This window comes from Ylistrum balloti, unplaced genomic scaffold (assembly GCF_031769215.1).
Source record: "Ylistrum balloti isolate Yb309-2 unplaced genomic scaffold, AGI_CSIRO_Ybal_v1 Utg369910, whole genome shotgun sequence".
Taxonomy (NCBI): domain Eukaryota; kingdom Metazoa; phylum Mollusca; class Bivalvia; order Pectinida; family Pectinidae; genus Ylistrum; species Ylistrum balloti.
In genome coordinates this window covers 152,740-175,840 of record NW_026782033.1, presented here as the reverse complement: position 1 = coordinate 175,840, position 23,101 = coordinate 152,740, and the positions used below count along the sequence as shown (strand labels likewise).

Here is a 23,101-nt window from a genome sequence, read left to right as displayed (position 1 = left end):
ATGGGCTCTGCGGAGAAGGATCGTCTGAACGAAGACAAACTAAGAAATAAAGACTGGAAACGATGGGGGCCGTTCCTGTCTGAGCGACAGTGGGGGACGGTCCGGGAGGATTACTCGTCTGATGGAAATTGGTAAGTAGTAATGGGGACTGACCTCCCAGGGAACCAGATCACCTCGACATTACTTAGCTGTGTATAGTAACATGGCATGGTTTACATAATGACTGTGACACACAGACAGATAAATGATGTTTTTTTGTATGCGGTAACCTCCTTACCAGCAAGCCGTGTTTACCTTTATGAACAATGTCTTGTAAGGTCTATTGAATCATTCATAATCGATTATAGATAATGATTTATTATCAATTTTCAAAAGTTTTATAGAATTTCATTAAAAAAATCATATATATTGATCTACCAAGTCACGCATGTCTTATTTTCAAATCAAAGTTTAAAGGATTATAACCCCCTTTTTTAGACCAAAATCTCTCGGCTGACGTCGCGTATGGCAATGGTATATGTGTAGCGACCTAACGTAAGTGACATGCCCATTAATTGTAGTACTTTTTTTAGACATTTATTAGCATGTTTCTTACATAGCATGCATTCTGCAGACAAGCAAACATAATGTACAGTATACCGTGCCGACATCATATCCACTGTTGTTCTGTATGGATCTTCGTGAAAACTGTATAGACACATGAGATACGTATTGTGCGGATTTGTCCTTAGCGCTCCAACAGCTTGTACAAGTGTTCGGAAAGACCATCTGTCAACGAAAAAAACCCTGATGAATAGCTTTAACACTGAACCAATATGTGTAAACTTGAGAGAGAATAAAATGTACAACTACACCTTTGGTGGCTGATACGACGGTGTGACAAAAAGTACTCCGCCGAAATCGGCCACAATACGTACCACTATTTAACCAGAAGAACATTCAGGGGCGTAGCAAGCCCAGCAGAAATGTATAAGCCCAGGCGAGGGGTCTGAATTTCATGATTTCAAAGGTGTTTTGAATCGTTTGCTGAGACAGTTTTTTAATTTATTTAACAACAAACTTCAACCCCTGGTATTTATTTTCAACCTTAGTTTTGTAATTTTGTCCGACATTCTCTATGCACGGATTTTTTTATGTGTAAGCCCGGGCTTTTTCTTTCTATGGAAGCTACGCCCCTGACATTTAACACATATGAAAACAAGAGAGATATTGTGAGGGAGAGGGTGAGTGAGTTAGCGGTACAGCTAAATGTTAGTAATTGTTACATTACCTGTGATACACCTGATCTTTTCTCTGCTTATTCTGCAAGTCAGTAAATATTTTCTGATTCATTTCCACAGGATTCCACACTGCTTCAGTTCAAACTCACAGCAGTGGTTCGGAAATGCAACGGCTACGGTCGGGTTGGAAAATATACGTTGAAATTGTTTTCGCTTTGTTTTGCTAAACTGCTAAATCTTACAGTTATCTTACAGTGAAAATGGTTGCATCAAACAGAGAAATTCACATTTCACGCATTTCGACATCAGGCGTGTGAGAATAGATCCTGAAAATCTAAGTTTTTAATTCTAAATTTGTTGCCAACCTCGAAACGTTCTAAAATATTCCGGGATTTATAATCAAAATATGATTTCTTGTGGTATTTGAAACTACAGAACAAAAGCTGATGCTATCATATAATCCACAAGAGTATTCTCAATGTCGGTCAACAAAACAGTATAAACACACAAACAGATGCTTTTGTCACTCTTAGGTCCGACTTTGCTAGCATTTCCCGCCTTTTTTTCACTAGCCCACAGCTATAGCTAATACTGCAACCAACACGTTTTCATGTATCAGTCTTGATACGTTAAGCTAAGGTAAGACATTTTAAACACAATATCACAAACTTCACTTTATTTCTACCAACTCTGGCGACTCAAGTCACATTCTATATACTCCTTATCTAAGTGACAATTTGACCATGCCCCATTTTGATTGGAAAAAAATATCGCGTTGAGCCATTGTTCTTTAGTCAGCAATACCATTGGTTGATATAGAATCTTTAAGAAATTGCTTTCTCTACAGAAGGTTATTACAACACTTTGGTGCAGAGATACGATCTGGCGAAGTGTCTCTCCGTTGTTAATACGCCTAGATCATGATAGGGAATGTTCTCTAAAACAAGGCCAGATGACGTATTAATAACAACAGGATGTGGACTATCCACTATTCTACACGTTATTGTTTTTGATGTGTGGTAATCATCTATACATTCCTTCGTAAATATAAATCTACAACTTCTGAACGGAAATAACATTAACATGATATTACATAACATCAGACAGGATCTTACTGTCGTGTAATCTAGATTGTATCAAAGATAAGTCGCGTGCATGTTAAATTAACAAGAATCGCCGAGAAACGCTGCACTGTATATATGAATGCTTCTGTTAAAACGCGGCCCTAGGATAATAAATGTCGTGATAACATTAGAGTGAACATCATATCTAATGATCTTGAGCACGTGGGCGTATTGAATGTGGGAATGTATCTGCTTCATGCCACGGTTTATTTATTTATTTATTTATTTATATTTTTTCTCACTTATAAGTTGGAACCATTTCCCTCATGACCATGCGAGATCACGTGCATACCGGTGGGGCGAGGACGGACTACTGGGGATTTGTGACAGGAAATGTCGCCTCTGCCTCTCTCTGGCACTATGGAACACCAAGGACACGATCCTTAAAGAACGCCTGTTTGGCTTGACGGGACATGAGGTAAGTCTGTCTGGCCAGACCTTATAGACCGCATATTGTGCAATATTTAAACGGTGTCTGTTTGGTTTGATGAGCGTTGTGGAAAGTGTGTTTGCATATGTAGAAGAATTGTGTCTACTTCTGCGAAACATCTAGGGCACTCTCCTTCCAAAGGACGGCTGTTTGACTTGACGGGTTTTGGGTACTAACTAATTGGTCTTATTATTGTTAAAGTGTGAACTTCTGTTATTTCAGCCGCAAAAAGAGCTTAGATATAACTCATATACTACAGGCACCAGATAGTGTCATTATAACCTTTACAAAATGACATGACGGGTTAATTTCATTTATGATATCTTCTTTTAAAAGAATGTTAACAAAATAAGTGTTAATTGTGATGAAATAAAACAATGTACATGAGGTTTCGTTTCCAGGGTAACCATGGGGAGGATGTGAAGGAATTGTATTACTACCTAGATAATACCCCGACCCACTCTTACATGTCCGCTCTCTACAAGTACCCACATGCCTCGTATCCCTATACACAGCTTGTAGAAGGCAATAAAGAGAGGTCGGTTGGGGAACCAGAACTGGAAATTTTAAATACTGGTTAGTAGAACATTATAACCTAAAGAACATTTCTGTCAAGAAAAAAGACAACTGGCGAAATCAGAAGACGTCAAGAACCTGTTAACTGTCGAGCAAGATTCTTTCAAAGTATTTATTGTACTAAGCACTTTCTTAATGTATGCCCAATGGAACTATAAGTTTTGAAAAAAGAAGTTAAAAGTCAGCGAAAGCTGGTTTTTATGGTCAAACTTTGTAAGATGAAATCATACAGCCCCTGTAAACAGGTACTCCTTCCATTCAATCACCATTTGTTTTTATATAAACAAATAGGTGTGTTTGACAACGACGAATACTTTGACGTATTTGCCGAATACTGCAAAGCCAGCCCAAACAACATACTCGGACGTTACGTCATCACTAATAGAGGTACTACTCCCGCCACAGTGCACGTGCTACCCACGCTATGGTTCCGGAACGTGTGGTCTTGGGGTGAAGATTGCTACGTAAGAATCAATTTTACGAATGTTCCAACGTGAAGAGTTAGAATGCGATGGCTTTTAAATACTTTGTTATATAAATCTCGACAATAATGATATCACTTCGAAACTACCATGATGAATAATTGTTTAAAAGTCGATAATCTATTTTAGTTAAGTAATTTAATATTAACTTTGGCTTCCCTGTTAGTTCCGTTGTTGTATACCTTGCTGTCATTTGAGAACATGATATTACTTAATTGGATTGCTCATGATTTACATGGTGGGTGCCGTCCATGAAGGAACAAATGCTTATTCTTCTGGATCGCTTGGTTTTATTCTCAATGCACTTTTTCAGGAGTCTCTGTGTAAATCTTTCTTTTGTTCTTATTTTGCCCGTGTTTTTATGTGAATTTATGGAACATAATAAAACTATTTCTATTCTGCCCGTGCACAAGAAAAAAAAAATCTGCTCGGAAAAATTCATAATTAACCCGGACAAAATTACTATAAATTATATCGTAAGAATTTAGCATAAACTTTGATGATAATCTGCTACACGCGGTTACATAACTGTTCACCTTAACGTAACCCCCGGATGCCAGAAGGCTGATGGCCAAATTCTCATTATTCTGCCCAGGCAGATATAAGTTGTTTTGTTATTTAGTACGGACAGAACGAAAAACATTTATAGTGTCCTATATGCACTCACGTACTATACTGACATCGAATGTATTATGTTATGGAATAAACCATTCAAATTTGCATTCAAAATAAACTGACGCGAGTATAAATTTATATGTTAAAGTGTTATGAAGAACCTAAACCCAGCATGTCTCAGGAAGCAGAGAGAAAAGTTGTTTGTCGACATCCAACGTTGGGTAAGTCGATGTTGAGAACTTTTTAGCTCACCATAATAGTACGATGCTGTATAGAATAACAAAGAACCAAATACTAGTATCCTGCGTCTTTGTCTGCTGTTTTAGGTAATAAAACAGATGTCACTAAACGGCTTCCGTACAAATGTCTCCTAATTCATCATCAATCATTGTAATTAATTACAGTCATAACACGTCAGTATTGTTTTACAATATGATGATTCATAATACTGCAGTATATTAGAATTTTGATATGCTTATTAATAATTAAACTTTAAAGGTTGAGATTTATTAGAAAAAATTCAACTCTCTACGATGCTGATGAATTCATTTTGCGCTGGTCATTGTTATGTTTTCGAAGGGATTCCGAGAAGTAAACCCTTGGCTGGAAGGAGCAGAAGTATAACGGATCTTTTGTCTGAAGTAACCCCTGGTAAGAGGTGAAACAAATCTTAACATCGGTATTATGTAAATTACAGAGATTGAAAAATCGACAGCTGGTTCATTGATACAACATATTTCTTGTTAATTTTATCTAATATTTAAGTAATATGACATTTGAGTATACCTTCCAAATGATAAGTCTAACCAGCTAGTGATATTAACAGATTTGTGAATTAAAAGTATCGGCAGTAGCACGGCAAAATATGAAACTTTACAAAGTAAAACAATCGTCAGGATAGCACAATGTTCAAATCTACAGTCACACTAGAACTGTTATAATATTGAAATGAACAAATTTAAAATACAGCAAAAAGTGGCGCCTCTAGCATGCATGTGAAAAGTAGTCATATTGACAAATTAGATTAACATGTCTAAAGTAAAACTGTCCGTATTAGCAGGACAAATCGTATATAAACAAAACTACTGAATTGTTATCTGGTTTGTATGCTTTGTACTATCAGAATTACGTAGAGGGCTTGTTTAGGTTATGCCTCTTGCCATTCCATTTGTACTTCATAGTAACGTGTGCAATACAATATTCTGAGATGAAATTGTAAACAGATATACCAAACAGGTATATACATGATCCAGCCTTACACAACAAGCAGATGTATTTATTGTCAAATTATTTTCTATTTTCTGTAATGCACACCCAGTCCCTCTTTCACGTCCTCCTTTATATGTTTCTTAGACTTGTACAAAATATCTTTTCTTTACAACAGGAGTTTTTTACTTTGAAGTAGACGTGGATCAGCAGGGTCACTGTCCCGAGTTGTTGTTTACCGAAAATGATTCGAACTTGGAGCGCTTGTTCGGGTGTGGTAACACAACTGACTATGTCAAGGACGCATTCCATTACTACGTCATTAACGGTAGGTTTCAGCAAGTTGTTACTGTAAAATGTTTGCTTGTTTGTTATTAACTTGTTAGCAAAAAAAGGATTTACTTTGCATGGAAACCATTCACCCGACTCTTCTCCCGTTCTCTTTTTTAAATTTCATTTTCTGGGTACTTCAAGATATTTTCGTGGAGCTCAATTTCCTTTTCTTTCTTTCTTTCTTTTTTTTTTAAATGTTTTTTTTTTCTTTTAATTTTTATTGATTTTTTTGTGGAGACCTGATTTCATGAATAATTATAGCACAGTAGCCTTTTTTTTAAATAAAATAATTTCTAGAGTTCGTGGACAGATAAATTCATCGATTAAAAATAACCTCAATGAAAATAAAATTCACGCGAATATAAATTATTTTACAGTATCCGATTTTCCACGATTTTATTCCATCCTTGATACTGATGACAAATCAACACATACAAAACTTTGGCAAACACCACTTACAGCATTGTTCTAATACAGGTGCAGTGGAACCTTAAATGCATACTATAATCAGCGTTCATCTATACCATAGTGAAATAATTGAGATGGCTGTATTTGCAGGCAATGGAAGAAATATGTACCAAAGCGAGATATATTCGTTTATTTTTACAACCCAGGTCAAACAGAGAGAGTGAATCCGGCCAAAGAAGGAACAAAATGTGCAGCGCATTATAAGCTCCACCTTGCGGAGGGGGAGGAGTTCGTCATCAGAGTGAGGCTGTATTTAGAAAGCGAGGCCCCATTGCGTTGTTTTTCACCCAATGAATTTGATTCTATGTTTAAGCAAAGACGAATGGAAGCTGATGCATTTTATAATCAGGTATACAGGCTCAACTGTCTATAACTCACTGTCAAATCCAACGATTTTAAGAAAAAAAGTATTGTATCTCTTCATAGTCATGTCAATATGATGTTGTGGATAAATGATGTTTATTAATAAGATTCCATTTTAACATTGAGGATAAACTTAGAATTTGATGAATCGGAATGGTTTTCCCTCTTGTGCGAGTCATAGTGTGTATAATTCACCCAGAGGAATGATATTTTTGTCTAGATATTGTCGGATATGTCAGTCTTGAATCGGTATTATTAAATGATATACAGGTGATTCCTAACAGACGCCCGACCGATAAAGATATTGTGAGACAGGCCTATGGCGGTCTATTGTGGAGCAAACAATTCTATTACTATATCATTAAAACTTGGCTGACGGGAGACAGAACACAGCCACGGCCTCCAACTAGAAGAGAAAAGGGCCGCAACTCTGATTGGAAACATTTGTTTAATCGAGATGTCATTTCTATGCCGGATAAATGGGAGTACCCATGGGTAAGTTCACACCATCAACTACTGGTAAGGTCGTCTATGATCATAATCGACACACAAATCTTATTTTATGTGATAAAAATGGCAGTAGAAAGTTTTGAAGTTTTTGTGGATACCCTTTATCTTATACGATACCGGTGTTGTTTTAAATGTTTCTGACTAGATAGAAGGGATATAGTTATACATTGTTTATACGTTAATTACATTTACTAAAACCGAACCATATCATTAACAAATGGATAAATCCATTGTATAACACACAGAAACTTCCAATAAGTATTCAGGAAGTGGGTTATACAAAGTACAGATTATATGTATCACTTTTCTTATATATGGTATTTCTAGTATGCCTCGTGGGACCTCGCCTTCCACATGATCCCCATGGCCAATATTGACATCCATTTCGCCAAGGAACAAATCTTGCTGCTTTTGAGGGAATGGTATATGCATCCTAACGGTCAGGTTTGTTAAGGCATTCAAAGATATATTGATGACAACGCCGTTCTATTATTCATCACTCGGACTACAATCTATGTTGTAAAACATTACGAGTAATCATGGAAAAAAATATGGTTAAAGTTGTTTAAGGGATAGATAAACTAAAAATTATGTTGATCTGTGCTTTATTAGATAAAGTTGTTTAAGGGACAGATAAACTAAATATTATGTTGATCTATGCTTCATTAGATAAAGTTGTTTAAGGGACAGATAAACTAAATATTATGTTGATCTGTGCTTTATTAGATAAAGTTGTTTAAGGGATAGATAAACTAAATATTATGTTGATCTGTGCTTTATTAGATAAAGTTGTTTAAGGGACAGATAAACTAAAAATCATGTTGATCTGTGCTTTATTAGATAAAGTTGTTTAAGGGATAGATAAACTAAATATTATGTTGATCTGTGCTTTATTAGATAAAGTTGTTTAAGGGACAGATAAACTAAAAATTATGTTGATCTGTGCTTTATTAGGTAAAGTTGTTTAAGGGACAGATAAACTAAAAATTATGTTGATCTGTGCTTTATTAGATAAAGTTGTTTAAGGGACAGATAAACTAAATATTATGCTGATCTGTGCTTTATTAGATAAAGTTGTTTAAGGGATAGATAAACTAAATATTATGTTGATCTGTGCTTTATTAGATAAAGTTGTTTAAGGGACAGATAAACTAAAAATTATGTTGATCTGTGCTTTATTAGATAAAGTTGTTTAAGGGACAGATAAACTAAAAATTATGTTGATCTGTGCTTTATTAGATAAAGTTGTTTAAGGGACAGATAAACTAAATATTATGTTGATCTGTGCTTCATTAGATAAAGTTGTTTAAGGGACAGATAAACTAAAAATTATGTTGATCTGTGCTTTATTAGATAAAGTTGTTTAAGGGACAGATAAACTAAATATTATGTTGATCTGTGCTTTATTAGATAAAGTTGTTTAAGGGACAGATAAACTAAAAATTATGATGATCTGTGCTTTATTAGATAAAGTTGTTTAAGGGACAGATAAACTAAACATTATGTTGATCTGTGCTTTATAAGATATCTCTATGTGTCAGCCATCAATTACTAATTACCAGATAATTATATACAGATTCCAGCCTATGAGTTCTGCTTTGAAGATGTCAACCCTCCAGTGCATGCCTATGCAGCTCTGAAAATATACAAAGCATCTGGTACTAAAGGCAAGAGAGATCTGGTATTCCTTGCCAGGTGTTTCCACAAACTAGTCCTCAACTTCACATGGTGCGTTTATCTACTTCAATTTCTTTTCGAATCTGAGTTTTGCCGGCAATAAAGCAGTGTAAATTTGTTAATGAATAAGTACAATAAAATAGGTTTTTCAATTGCTACGTTTTATAGCTAATGTTTGCACAACTGCGTCCTGAAATAAACCTTATGTTCCAATGTAATAGATTTCCTGTGCCTATGTCTGTTGACACATTAATCTTATTTCAATTTTGGAAATTAGCTCTGTTCCCTCAAACTAAATACATCGACATAACACAATCGGTGGTTCAATTGTATACACAACAACGTCATTCACTTCTTTGGATTTTTAACCCATCATTGTATCCCTTAACGGCAAAATATAAGAGAATTTGTTAACTCGGATTTTATATCGTCTTTGAATTAGTTTAAAAGTTGGCTATATGCATTTGAATTGTATGAAATCATAATCCAATGAATTTAAATGTCGGTCCTGAAATCAAGCAGTCGTAAATTTTCGGCAAATCTTTACAGGTGGGTAAACAGGAAGGATCCGGCCGGTAAGAACATTTTCTCCGGTGGATTTTTGGGTTTAGATAATATTGGAATATTTGACCGGTCTAAACCCTTCCCGACGGGTGGCCGTCTTGTTCAAGCAGACGGTACAGCCTGGATGTCGTTTTTCTGTTCCATTATGCTGGAGATTAGTCTAATCTTAGCAAAACGTGATCCTACATACGAGGACATGGCCAGCAAGTTCTTCGAGCACTTCGTAGCCATCATAGATGCCATAAACGAAAAAGGAACCATGGGTATTTATTATCAGTTTCTCTTGGAGCAATACTTGTTCGATAAATTTGATTGTCTTACAACATGATCATTTTCAGATACTCAGTGGATATTTATGTGTCTGCGAATGGATAATGATGCCATCGACCATTTAGATCGAACATAAATAATGGACGACAGACAGTATATTCAATATATTTCTTTTCCTTGAAGATACAAAACATGCATATCATTTAATATTGTAAGTAGTAAAATAGGCAAAATTCCTTCAGAACAACGAATGTTCTTTCCAAGGTTTCAGTTTCGCGTAGTATGTCTAGTACCTCTGGGAAGTTTTGTGCTGACGCCATCACAATGTATTACAGGTCTGTGGAATGAAGAAGATGGTTTTTACTACGATCACGTAAAACACAATAAGACAACTTATCCTTTAAAGATCATGTCCGTAGTTGGAGTTGTCCCCCTTTTCTCAACTTTGGTGTTGAAGTTCTCGGATATAAAGATGCACACGCACTTCTACAAGCGAACCAAATGGTTTCTCAAGCACAGGAAGGATCTTACTAAACGTGTGAGTACTGGACTTGTGTTCGTTTTATTTGTATTGTGTTGTAAAGAATGTGATTGTCATTTCCCTTTATTAAGATTTAGCACCCGTTTCATCTATATTGAGTTTAGATAGAAATCCACCATGCATACTAACGGGCATCGTCATACTCCATGATCCCCATCTTTCATCTCTCGAAACCAGGGTTGTGAGGTAACATATCAGTTGTCATCTTGCGTGGAAATCGCGATGATTGAAATAATCCCAAGAATGTTGAATCAACTTTAACTTGTTTACATTTCGTTCGATTTCTTTGGATTTTCCTCAGTCGCCTCTAATGTTTCTATGATAAGTTTACTTCAATATCTTGCTCTATTGTGTCTAACCCTTTTGCATTAAGAGGTGTTATTCACGTGAAAACAGTGATGTTGATATCATATTACAGTAGTATGTATGTAGTATGTATCAGATTGTACAAAAGACACCCGTGAATAGTACCTTTTAATATAAATTTAGATACAGTAAAGCCGTAGACCCAAACAATGAATAAAATATAACATTCGTAAAGCGAAATTGAAGTCATCATGCTTATCCTATATATAGTTTTGAAGCTGTAAGGTTAACTGCAAAGAAGTGCCTTTTTTATCTTCTCAAGTCCACCTGTTCCATCCAGGAATTCAGATAAAACTTCTCGGAAATTATCCTCAGCTGACCTTGACAATGTGTTGTTATCTTTCGGGTATGTCCAACTCAATAATACAAATACTCAACCTTTAAAAAAAAACAAAAAAAAAAAAAAAAACACATCCTGAACTTCTTAAGTGTCACTGATAGCATTGAGTTGGAGGTCAACAACATGTTGCTATATTTCGACCTCGTTGAAACCTAGCTACGGTTATGATTTTGTCATATGATTGTTCAATTATAATTTGTCTTGCAATAATCATCTGATCTAAACTTGATTTAAATATATAACCTTGCTTGAAAAGTACCTGATATAGTCCTAACTAACTGTAATTTGTAATTGTTCGGTCGGTCAAAAATCCAACTAGTTCTCCATGGCAACCATCTAGAAAAATGCATTCTTAAACTCTTCTCAAGTTTCGTTGAAAATTGGTTTAGATAGTGTTGACAGATTGTTCGGCCGTCAACAGGCTGTAACAGCAGCCACAGTGGAAATTTTGTAACTTATTTTTTTGCAATCATGGTTTTTCTGGAACAACACCAGTTAACGTTTCTGCTCTGGTTCTATCCTTGAGATTCAGCTCAAACTTGCCTGAGATGATCCTGACGTAGTTCTGACCAAATGGCTTAAATTTTTGGGTCTGTTCAAAACCCTTACGAATGCATTTTCAGTCTCTCCTCCAGTTCTACTGGCGTCGTTCAGCAACATTGTTGTGGGAATGTTGGAATCTGAAATGTACAGTGTTGTTTTGCTACATTAAAGACTAGAATGTTCAAATCGGTTGTACTAATTTAAAAACTGTTCCCATTATTATAACTGATCTGACAGCTATTTATAGGTCTTAAGATTCAGATCACCGTTAAGGAATGGCGACCTCTTGGTCTTGTTGATTTCTTGAAAATCAGCGGGAAAAGGGAAATTGCTTGCTATCCGGCTACGAAAGGGACACAATTCCTTTCTTAAGATATACCAATGGTCTGGACATGCTACCTTTGATCTCAACAAATATATTATCAACCAGAGATTCGATCTTATTCACGATTTCCCCTAAATCGCTTGTAATCTCCTTCGAGGCATTAACACGACAAAAGTGTGTAAACAATATGAGGCAAGGTTAGTGATACTATTTGAAGGTCACACTGTTAACGCGAACGGATAGATACATGATGTCAGTTTGCTTCATACATTTAAATCAAAATGTTTAAGACTACGCTATCAAGGTGGCGGTGTCAATACGTTGTCACCTATGGAATTCCCGGGTATCTCCTACCCGTAAATCTGTTTGATATGCTGGCATTAAAGAAATAGTATGTAGAATATCTGCTGCAAACACTGACACATACATAAATGTAATGGAAAGTATACACAAGATTCTATGTAGCTGAAGCATCACAAAGCTATATTTCATCTCTATCAGAAAAAAATATTCTCATATATTTTGATAAATCATGGCATACGAAACTGACAAAAATTCCTAAAAGATGCGAAGCTGCATGTCGAGAAGATGTAACGAAAAAGCATTACTTTCGTTTTAGGTTTATTTTACAGAAAGAACACAGAAACATTTTTGATTTGGATTGAAGTAATGAAAGGAACATATTTTTGCAGATCTCATTCTTCTGTCAAGAGGGACGAGAAGAAGCGATACTTTTAGCGATAGTTAAGAAAGAGCAGCTAGTTCGAGTTTTAGCACACCTACTGAACGAGGAGGAGTTTCTGTCCCCCTACGGTATACGGTCATTGTCAAAGGTAATGAATATATATCTAAAGTTCATAAAATAGAAAATATCAGATACATAATTAAAGAGTATTACAACACACTATAAGCAAACATTTATAAAGCAATCTAATGAAAATGAAATAAAACAGAAAAAAACTGAAATTTGATAAAACGAAACAAATACAAAGCGTTAGAAAGAAATCGATAAAAATGAAAAGGAACGGAGAACGAAATACATCTGGCTATAAGGATCTCACATTGGTTATAACAGATGCTCTTTGATGTTGCTTTGTAAATTGTGTCAAACGAAAGACTGTGTTCGCAACAAAACTATAAATCAACTATGAAATTGGTAGTTATTATTTGTTTCATATAATGTGCCAAGAAAGTAACTTTAGTTGTGAAACCAAATTCGCTTTATTATGTTTTAATTCACACAAACTATATGTTTGTGTAGAAATTTCCTGCTAAAGATGTTGCGGCAAGAAATGTAAGATAGATCTTGTAGTAATGCTATTTGTTGGAAAAGCAGACTTGATAAAGAAAGTCTTAACTGAAATAAAAAGATAATTTACAGTCTATAATGGGTTCCTGTTTTGATGGTTACGAAGGAAATAAACTTGATTATAATTATTCATTTACATGTGATAATCACACACAACTTATAAACAACTTATACCCAGTGTCATGTAAAATATATTTTACTGGTGGTACCTTTACAAAAGAGAAAAGTTTTCCGATGCCTACATAATAGTTTAGACTGCCTTTTAACTAGCAAATTCTTACATGTAATATTTTTGTATATGTCAATAGCATGATATGCCCTAAGCAGTTTTTTTTCTGTGCTAGTCAGAAATCGATAGTGTTTTCATCATATGGACAATGACGTTACGTAATTTATTGAAATTTGCGTACATCTGTCTGACTCTCTCATCTACATTTTGACCTTAAAACTTGCCAAAATGTATCCTTTCCGAGTGATGAGATAAAAAGCATCTTAAATTTGTTTTCATTTCGTATGAAACTCGATTTTGTGTTACAGTTTTTGCTCGGCAAGGCTCGACAAACCAAGCATTTGTAGGGTATTTGTTTGATGAAATATCCTGTTAAGTGAAAACTCTCTTAAGATCCTATATCTGTGTTTATATCGCACAAGAAAAACATTTATCCAAAGTTTATAAATGGCCATATTTTACCATTAGTTATCTTACACCAGAGAAAGGCTACCCGAAGCCTACATATTAATTTGTATTTATCCTCTCATCCTTGGCAACCCCACACTGGTATCTAAAGCTTACATACTGTCCGTGTTAAACCCTTGGTGAAGACGTACATACACTGAAATTCATTCAATTGCACATAAAATTGTCCTGTTGATACGAACACTAGAAAAATATGCACAATCCTACAAACTTTGAGGCTAGTAATAAAAATATTTTATAATCAGAAAGTGATTCCTAGCACAATTGCATTTTGAACTTTAGCAAGGCATTTTGAATACCTTTAAATATGTAATTTTGAAATGTTAATATATTTGAAAAGAAGTAGAGAGATGAACACCGCTCGTTCGTTGTAGTGTTGATAAGGGAGTTGTCGCTATGATAGTAAAACGCCAATTATAGCCGGATGTTATGGTTTATGTCAGGTAATGAACACGGCCCGAAACAATCTAATCCACTTACGGTTGTGTTCTATTTTAAATCTGTGCAGTTAAGGTCTATCACTTAATATTATCGTTAACGTGCCTCACCTAAAGTATTGCTAGGTTACCTGAAACGAGCAGCGGGCATAAGTATAGCCGTTTAACTATGTTTAAAATAACATTCCCACATGTCTCCATTGATTAGAAATGTCATTCCTACCTGCCTCCAGGTAACACAGATACTGGAACGATTACTGTGTAAAGTATTTTTTAATAGTATTTCTCTCTGTTGAAGTTGATTACAGTATTTTGTTTAAAATCAATAAATCAATACAGTGTAAACAAGCCATATAACTAGTGATTAAAGACTGAAACAATAATATAGTTGATTTACATCACATCGCAGTTGGGGAACCATAGTAATGACAAGAACGAACATTTATTAACCGACATACCTATTACTATTTTTTCATTTAATAATATCTAGCCATATGATATGTCACAGGCTCGTTTCTTGGAACTTCTTTCTCGGAAATTAAAAACAAAATGCATAAAATGATAAATTGTATACATATATAACATCATGAGATGTTTTAACTTGGTTATCAAACCTCTTCATTGAAATTAATGTATATCCGTAGCGCCATCTGGATAAACCATTTAACATGGACGTTAATGGAGCGACGTACGGCGTGCGTTATGAGCCCGGGGAATCTGAGACGAACATGTTTGGAGGCAACAGTAACTGGAGGGGTCCGATCTGGTTTCCATGTAAGTCCCCCGACTTAATGAGTACCTGAAGGTGTCCACTGTGGTCCCCGTGTAAGTCTCCCTCCCCATTTAATCAATACCTGAAGGTGTCCACTGTGGTTCCCGTGTAAGTCCCCCCCCCCCCCCTTTAATCAATACCTGAAGGTGTCCACTGTGGTTCCCGTGTAAGTCCCCCCCCCCCTTTAATCAATACCTGAAGGTATCCAGTGTGGTTCCGGTGTAAGTCCCCCTCCCCCCTTTAAACAATAGCTGAAGGTGTCTAGTGTGGTTCCCGTGTTAGTTGTTTACAATTTAAACAATAGCTGAAGGTGTCTACTGTGGTTCCCGTGTTAGTTGTTTACAATTTAAACAATAACTGAAGGTGTCTAGTGTGGTTCCCGTGAAAATTCTCCCAGGTTAAACAGTGTTTTGCCGTGAAAATCCTTGCACATTCAATAGTAACTGAATTGGTAGTGCGGCTCCAGTGTAATTTATCTCAAGTTTAAAGTAACTGAAAGGTTCCAGTGTAGTTCCAGTGTTGTTCCCATATAATTTCTCTCACACTTAATAGTAACTGAATGGGTCCAGTGTGGTCCCAGTTGGTTACGGTGTGGTTACAGTGTGGTTTCAGTTAAATTTCTCTCACACTTAATAGCAACTGAATGGGTCCAGTGTGGTCCCAGTTGGTTACGGTGTTGTTACAGTGTGGTTACAGTGTGGTTACGGTGTGGTTACAGTTTAATTTCTCTCACACTTGATAGTAAGTGAATGGCTCCAGTGTGGCTCCAATGTGGTTGCAGTGTAATTTCTCGCACGTTAAACTGAAGGTGTCCAATCTATTCAAAGGTAATATTCATTTGTGTGTCTCTTCAAGATTGCAGGTAGTAGACACTGCTAATTAGCTAGTAGTCTCCGAGGTTTTCCGTAACATGCATTTCTAGTTTATATTCATTCGAAAAGTGTCACTGTTCAGAAAGTGTACAGGTACAAGACGTTCCTCTGAAATCGACAAAGATGTAATATTTACAAAATTTGCTGCATTGTGGGGCTTGTGCACATCTCTCTCTAGCTTTTGACATTTCCTGTAGTCATTTTGGATTTTCCTCAGTCGCCTTCTTGGTTTCAAATCAAGACTCTTATGGCTGACGTGTCCCAGGAGGAGAAAGCAGAAGTATGACGCGGTTTAATTCATTGTTCGGCTCCACTGTATCTTATTTATATTTGCATTAAATAGTGCTATTCTCTTGTGTGACGTTTGTACAATCTTATCACATGTTCAATGATAACTGAAGGTGTCCAGTGTGTTTCTTATGTAAAATCTTTCAATGTAATCAATATCCGAAGGGGTCCAACCTCATTCCCGTGCAAATTCTACCACGTCAAACAATAACTGGAGAGGTTCAATATGATGTGAGTATCTTGAATTAAATTATGACCTGACGATGTTTTCTGAGGAAGGTTATTAAATTTGAGAAACTACAGAATGTAGTGGGTGTGATGGAAAACATCAGCACCAGTTACAGGAAATTCTGCTCGCGTTCTTCTCTACAGATACCTGTTTATTTCCTGTTTTGAATGAATTACGGGAGATGGATGGGCATATTTCTCTGCTTCGTAATGATTTACCAAGTGTATTTCCTAAGTGGAAATTTAATCAAAGATTTTCATCTGTGTTTTTATGGAATTTTCTGTTCGTATTTTACCAGATGAATGAACGATGTAGTATCAAATACGTATTTGCAGTGTGCCGTTATTTTTGATCTGGTCTTTTTTCTGTTCCATCAGACTGATGATAAAATCACCTTTGTGTGTCGTCGAACACTATTGATATATATTATTGATGAGGATGTACCCTGTGATATAAGTGGTTTTCTTGCCAGTGAACTATCTGCTGATAGAAAACCTCTGCCGGTTCGACTACTACTACGGCGACAGTCTCAAGGTGGAATGTCCAACTGGTTCCGGTCGTTTTCTGCGCCTGCGCGATGTGGCTAAGGAGTTGTGTGAGAGACTGGTGTCTCTGTTTATACCCGACAAGAACGGAAAAAGACCTTGTCATGGTAATGTTGATATTACAGTGTGTAGACACATTAGCAAACTATATAAGCAAGTTATACAACTCCGCAACTTTGCCCGTTATTTCTATTAATCTGTCCCGATTCTTTCTAGAAAGAACAGTTTTCATTTTTTTTTTAAATTTAAAACATGTACAGCAAGGACCTTACCGATTATTGCTTAAATTTACAGTTTATACTCAGGAGACATCACTAATTCTTATATTATATGTTTTACATGGGTTTATACCATCCAGGAGAGGATGATAAGTATGCCTCGGACCCTCACTTTCGGGACCTGGTGCTGTTTTACGAGTATTTCCATGGTGATACTGGCAGAGGCTGTGGGGCAAGGTAAGTCGGCATCACCAGAAGGAAATAGCTCCTGAGGTTTGTAAGGAAAGTGGGTATACGGAGAAGTGATAGAAATGGTGCGTCAGAGTTTGTAGGTGATTCGGCAGTTTAAGAAATGATACTTAGGCTTTGTAAGGTAAGTCAACAAAATTGTTATAGAAGATTGTACAAAAGACAAACACGTTTATAACATCATTTAATACAATTTTAGAGTTAGGTACAGCAGAGCCAAACAATGAATTAAATTGCATGATACAGCTGTTTCGTGCTTCTAGGACACGTCAGTGATGTTAATCTAAATTTTGAAGTTTAGGAGGCGTTGTAAGATAGGCTGATACCCAGAGAAGTTATATAAATAATGGTTAAGCTTTGTTAGGTAAGTCAGCATCCAGAGTAGGTATAGAAATAATGATTAAGCTTTGTTAGGTAAGTCAGCATCCAGAGTAGGTATAGAAATAGTGGTTAAGCATTGTTAGGTAAGTCAGAATCCAGAGAAGTTATATAAATAGTGGTTAAGCATTGCATTGTTAGGTAAGTCAGAATCCAGAGAAGTTATATAAATAGTGGTTAAGCATTGCATTGTTAGGTAAGTCAGAATCCAGAGAAGTTATAGAAATAGTGGTTAAGCATTGTTAGGTAAGTCAGCATCCAGAGTAGGTATAGAAATAGTGGTTAAGCATTGTTAGGTAAGTCAGCATCCAGAGTAGGTATAGAAATAGTGGTTAAGCATTGTTAGGTAAGTCAGCATCCAGAATAGGTATAGAAATAGTGGTTAAGCTTTGTAAGGTAAGTCAGCATCCAGAGTAGGTATAGAAATAGTGGTTAAGCATTGTTAGGTAAGTCAGAACCCAGAGAAGTAATAGAAATAGTGGTTAAGCTTTGTTAGGTAAGTCAGCATCCAGAGTAGGTATAGAAATAGTGGTTAAGCATTGTTAGGTAAGTCAGCATCCAGAATAGGTATAGAAATAGTGGTTAAGCTTTGTTAGGTAAGTCAGCATCCAGAGTAGGTATAGAAATAGTGGTTAAGCATTGTTAGGTAAGTCAGAACCCAGAGAAGTAATAGAAATAGTGGTTAAGCTTTGTTAGGTAAGTCAGCATCCAGAGTAGGTATAGAAATAGTGGTTAAGCTTTGTTAGGTAAGTCAGCATCCAGAGTAGGTATAGAAATAGTGGTTAAGCATTGTTAGGTAAGTCAGCATCCAGAATAGGTATAGAAATAGTGGTTAAGCTTTGTTAGGTAAGTCAGCATCCAGAGTAGGTATAGAAATAGTGGTTAAGCATTGTTAAGTAAGTCAGCATCCAGAATAGGTATAGAAATAGTGGTTAAGCTTTGTTAGGTAAGTCAGCATCCAGAATAGGTATAGAAATAGTGGTTAAGCTTTGTTAGGTAAGTCAGCATCCAGAATAGGTATAGAAATAGTGGTTAAGCTTTGTTAGGTAAGTCAGCATCCAGAGTAGGTATAGAAATAGTGGTTAAGCTTTGTTAGGTAAGTCAGAATCCAGAGAAGTTATAGAAATAGTAATTAAGCTTTGTTAGGTAAGTCAGAACCCAGAGAAGTAATAGAAATAGTGGTTAAGCTTTGTTAGGTAAGTCAGCATCCGGAAGGTATAGAAATAGTGGTTAAGCTTTGTTAGGTAAGTCAGCATCCAGAGTAGGTATAGAAATAGTGGTTAAGCATTGTTAGGTAAGTCAGCATCCAGAATAGGTATAGAAATAGTGGTTAAGCTTTGTTAGGTAAGTCAGAATCCAGAGAAGTTATATAAATAGTGGTTAAGCATTGCATTGTTAGGTAAGTCAGAATCCAGAGAAGTTATATAAATAGTGGTTAAGCATTGCATTGTTAGGTAAGTCAGAATCCAGAGAAGTTATATAAATAGTGGTTAAGCTTTGTTAGGTAAGTCAGCATCCGGAGTAGGTATAGAAATAGTGGTTAAGCTTTGTTAGGTAAGTCAGCATCCAGAGTAGGTATAGAAATAGTGGTTAAGCATTGTTAGGTAAGTCAGCATCCAGAATAGGTATAGAAATAGTGGTTAAGCTTTGTTAGGTAAGTCAGAACCCAGAGAAGTAATAGAAATAGTGGTTAAGCTTTGTTAGGTAAGTCAGCATCCAGAGTAGGTATAGAAATAGTGGTTAAGCATTGTTAGGTAAGTCAGCATCCAGAATAGGTATAGAAATAGTGGTTAAGCTTTGTTAGGTAAGTCAGCATCCAGAATAGGTATAGAAATAGTGGTTAAGCTTTGTTAGGTAAGTCAGCATCCAGAGTAGGTATAGAAATAGTGGTTAAGCTTTGTTAGGTAAGTCAGAATCCAGAGAAGTTATAGAAATAGTAATTAAGCTTTGTTAGGTAAGTCAGAACCCAGAGAAGTAATAGAAATAGTGGTTAAGCTTTGTTAGGTAAGTCAGCATCCGGAGTAGGTATAGAAATAGTGGTTAAGCTTTGTTAGGTAAGTCAGCATCCAGAGTAGGTATAGAAATAGTGGTTAAGCATTGCATTGTTAGGTAAGTCAGAATCCAGAGAAGTTATATAAATAGTGGTTAAGCATTGCATTGTTAGGTAAGTCAGCATCCAGAATAGGTATAGAAATAGTGGTTAAGCTTTGTAAGGTAAGTCAGCATCCAGAGAAGTTATAGAAATAGTGGTTAAGCATTGTTAGGTAAGTCAGAACCCAGAGAAGTTATAGAAATAGTGGTTAAGCATTGTTAGGTAAGTCAGCATCCAGAGTAGGTATAGAAATAGTGGTTAAGCATTGTTAGGTAAGTCAGCATCCAGAGTAGGTATAGAAATAGTGGTTAAGCATTGTTAGGTAAGTCAGCATCCAGAATAGGTATAGAAATAGTGGTTAAGCTTTGTTAGGTAAGTCAGCATCCAGAGTAGGTATAGAAATAGTGGTTAAGCATTGTTAGGTAAGTCAGAACCCAGAGAAGTAATAGAAATAGTGGTTAAGCTTTGTTAGGTAAGTCAGCATCCAGAGTAGGTATAGAAATAGTGGTTAAGCTTTGTTAGGTAAGTCAGCATCCAGAGTAGGTATAGAAATAGTGGTTAAGCATTGTTAGGTAAGTCAGCATCCAGAATAGGTATAGAATTAGTGGTTAAGCTTTGTTAGGTAAGTCAGCATCCAGAGAAGTTATAGAAATAGTGGTTAAGCTTTGTTAGGTAAGTCAGCATCCAGAGAAGTTATAGAAATAGTGGTTAAGCATTGTTAGGTAAGTCAGAACCCAGAGAAGTTATAGAAATAGTGGTTAAGTATTGTTAGGTTAGTCGGTATTCAGAGAAGGTTTGGAAATAGTGGTTAAGCTTTGTTAGGTAAATCAGAACCCAGAGAAGTTATAGAAATAGTGGTTAAGTATTGTTAGGTAAGTCAGCATCCAGAATAGGTATAGAAATAGTGGTTAAGTATTGGTAGGTTAGTCGGTATTCAGAGAAGGTTTGGAAATAGTGGTTAAGCTTTGTTAGGTAAATCAGAACCCAGAGAAGTTATAGAAATAGTGGTTAAGTATTGGTAGGTTAGTCGGTATTCAGAGAAGGTTTGGAAATAGTGGTTAAGCATTGCATTGTTAGGTAAGTCAGAACCCAGAGAAGTTATAGAAATAGTGGTTAAGTATTGTTAGGTTAGTCGGTATTCAGAGAAGGTTTGGAAATAGTGGTTAAGCTTTGTTAGGTAAGTCAGAACCCAGAGAAGTTATAGAAATAATGGTTAAGCTTTGTTAGGTTAGTCGGTATCAGGTGTATAAATCTCATAATCATTCAGTGGTTGATGTTTGCCACACTACGATATTTCATGTTTCTTATTGATTATTTTTAGAAAATTAGATTAAGAGATATTAAAAGATGACTTTGGGTGTTTTAGACGAGTATAAATACGTTGCTCTCCAGAAGATGTCGCCTAGCTGTGTGTGACTACTTGATTTAGTTCTGGTATTGTACATAGGTCAAAGTTACAATTCATAAATCATAAATTTCTAAGTAAAAGTATATCTACACAATTGGCTTTTATTCTTGTTAAAACGTCATTGAAATCTTTAACTCACTTTGTCTGAAATCCATTTTCATGATCGCCCATAAATAGTAGTGATAACGAATTTACAGAATGATTCCGATGTCTATCAATAATCTTAGGTATTAATTCTCTTCCAGTCACCAAACAGGTTGGACGGCACTGGTAGCGAGCCTCTTCAAACACATACAACAACACTCCCTCCACGCCACCACAAGTCTGTGTGATATCAGCTCTGAAGGAGAGGCTTGGTGACGTCATTGTTAGTAAAAGTGACGTCATTAAGATTTCATTGGGCATCAACTGCGTAGTAGATATTTGATAACATCGCTGAGAGTCTATGTGACAAACAGTTCGAAGGAGAAGAGCTATGACGTCACGGAAAAAAATCATGACGTCACTAAGGGTACATGTGACAACTATTTGGGATTGTGGTGACTTAACTGAGGGTCCATGTAGCATCAAATGACATTCAAAAGCATAGTGGCATAATGGAGACATCCACTTTGAAAACATGTGTATGCATTATCAGTTATTAAAGAATTAGATTCTGGAAGTGGTATAAACTATGAAAAAAATTTAGGACAACGACACTCAAGACTGTTTCTGTTTATCAATAAATGGGCGACAGATTGGGTTCGACACTGATAAAAGTCAGACTGTCATTCTATAGAGAGACGATAAACTTTGTCCTATATAGATTAAAAACATTTTAAAAAGCATCATCTCAAACTATTTATCATTTATATCGCAATATTTAATCTCATGCTTGCATGTTTGATATTGTTACAGATAAATGATGATGACATCACGATGGGTTTGGTGTACATTATTTATAGGTAACTTCACATGTTGATTTATGTCCTGGTCGATGGCTACTCTCATTATGTAGACAAACATAGCCAGTGCTCGAACGGGGAAGAAAGCTAAAACACTCGTTTTATTTTTGGTTCTTATTTGTCAATTCACGAAATGATAATAAGTGGATGTATTGATGTTTTTATAACACCATAACGAAGCTAGGAGAGGAATGAGGTTGTCTGTCCATCCGTCTGTAGACGTGACGATGTACTGGCTATTCCTCCTAAATTACTGAATTGATTCCAATAAAACTTGCTGGCTATAATCATTACACATTGCACATGTGCGTTCCCTATATATTTACAGAGCAATGATTGAAATCATTGACAAGTATTCAGATTAACAAAGGGAATTAACACAATTAACAAAGAGAATTACCACAGAGAATTAACACAATTAGCACAGAGAATTAACACAATTAACACAGAGAACTACCACAGAGAATTAACACAATTAACACAGAGAATTACCACAGAGAATTAACACAATTAACACAGAGAACTACCACAGAGAATTAACACAATTAACACAGAGAATTAGCACAGAGAATTAACACAATTAACACAGAATATTACCACAATTAACACTGAGAATTAACACAGAGAATTAAGACAATTAACACAGAGAATTAGCACAGAGAATTAACACAATTAACACAGAGAATTAGCACAGAGAATTAACACCATTA

At 35.9% G+C, this 23,101-nt stretch overlaps 1 protein-coding gene across 1 annotated transcript; it reads left to right on the top strand.

Moving 5' to 3' along the window:
* LOC132546729 (uncharacterized) lies at positions 1–22,271 on the top strand. The gene is made up of 18 exons (XM_060210446.1): positions 1–131; positions 2,594–2,762; positions 3,176–3,350; positions 3,642–3,814; positions 4,596–4,668; positions 5,027–5,098; positions 5,832–5,981; positions 6,601–6,803; positions 7,088–7,312; positions 7,655–7,771; positions 8,904–9,055; positions 9,554–9,831; positions 10,174–10,376; positions 12,646–12,786; positions 15,041–15,170; positions 17,030–17,209; positions 17,461–17,557; positions 21,693–22,271. The coding sequence occupies exons 1-18, from the start codon at positions 1–3 to the stop codon at positions 21,805–21,807; spliced, it is 2,784 nt and encodes a 927-aa protein (XP_060066429.1). The 3' UTR covers positions 21,808–22,271.
* Positions 22,272–23,101: the final 830 nt, after the last annotated feature.

What these genes read in the sequence shown, in the direction of transcription:
- LOC132546729 (XM_060210446.1), top strand. Translation starts at nt 1, where the DNA reads ATGGGCTCTGCGGAGAAGGATCGTCTGAACGAAGACAAACTAAGAAAT. An exon ending in ACTGGAAATTTTAAATACTG is followed by an intron (nt 3,351 to 3,641) that starts GTTAGTAGAACA and finishes ATAAACAAATAG; the next exon opens with GTGTGTTTGACAACGACGAA. An exon ending in CGGAAAAAGACCTTGTCATG is followed by an intron (nt 17,210 to 17,460) that starts GTAATGTTGATA and finishes TATACCATCCAG; the next exon opens with GAGAGGATGATAAGTATGCC.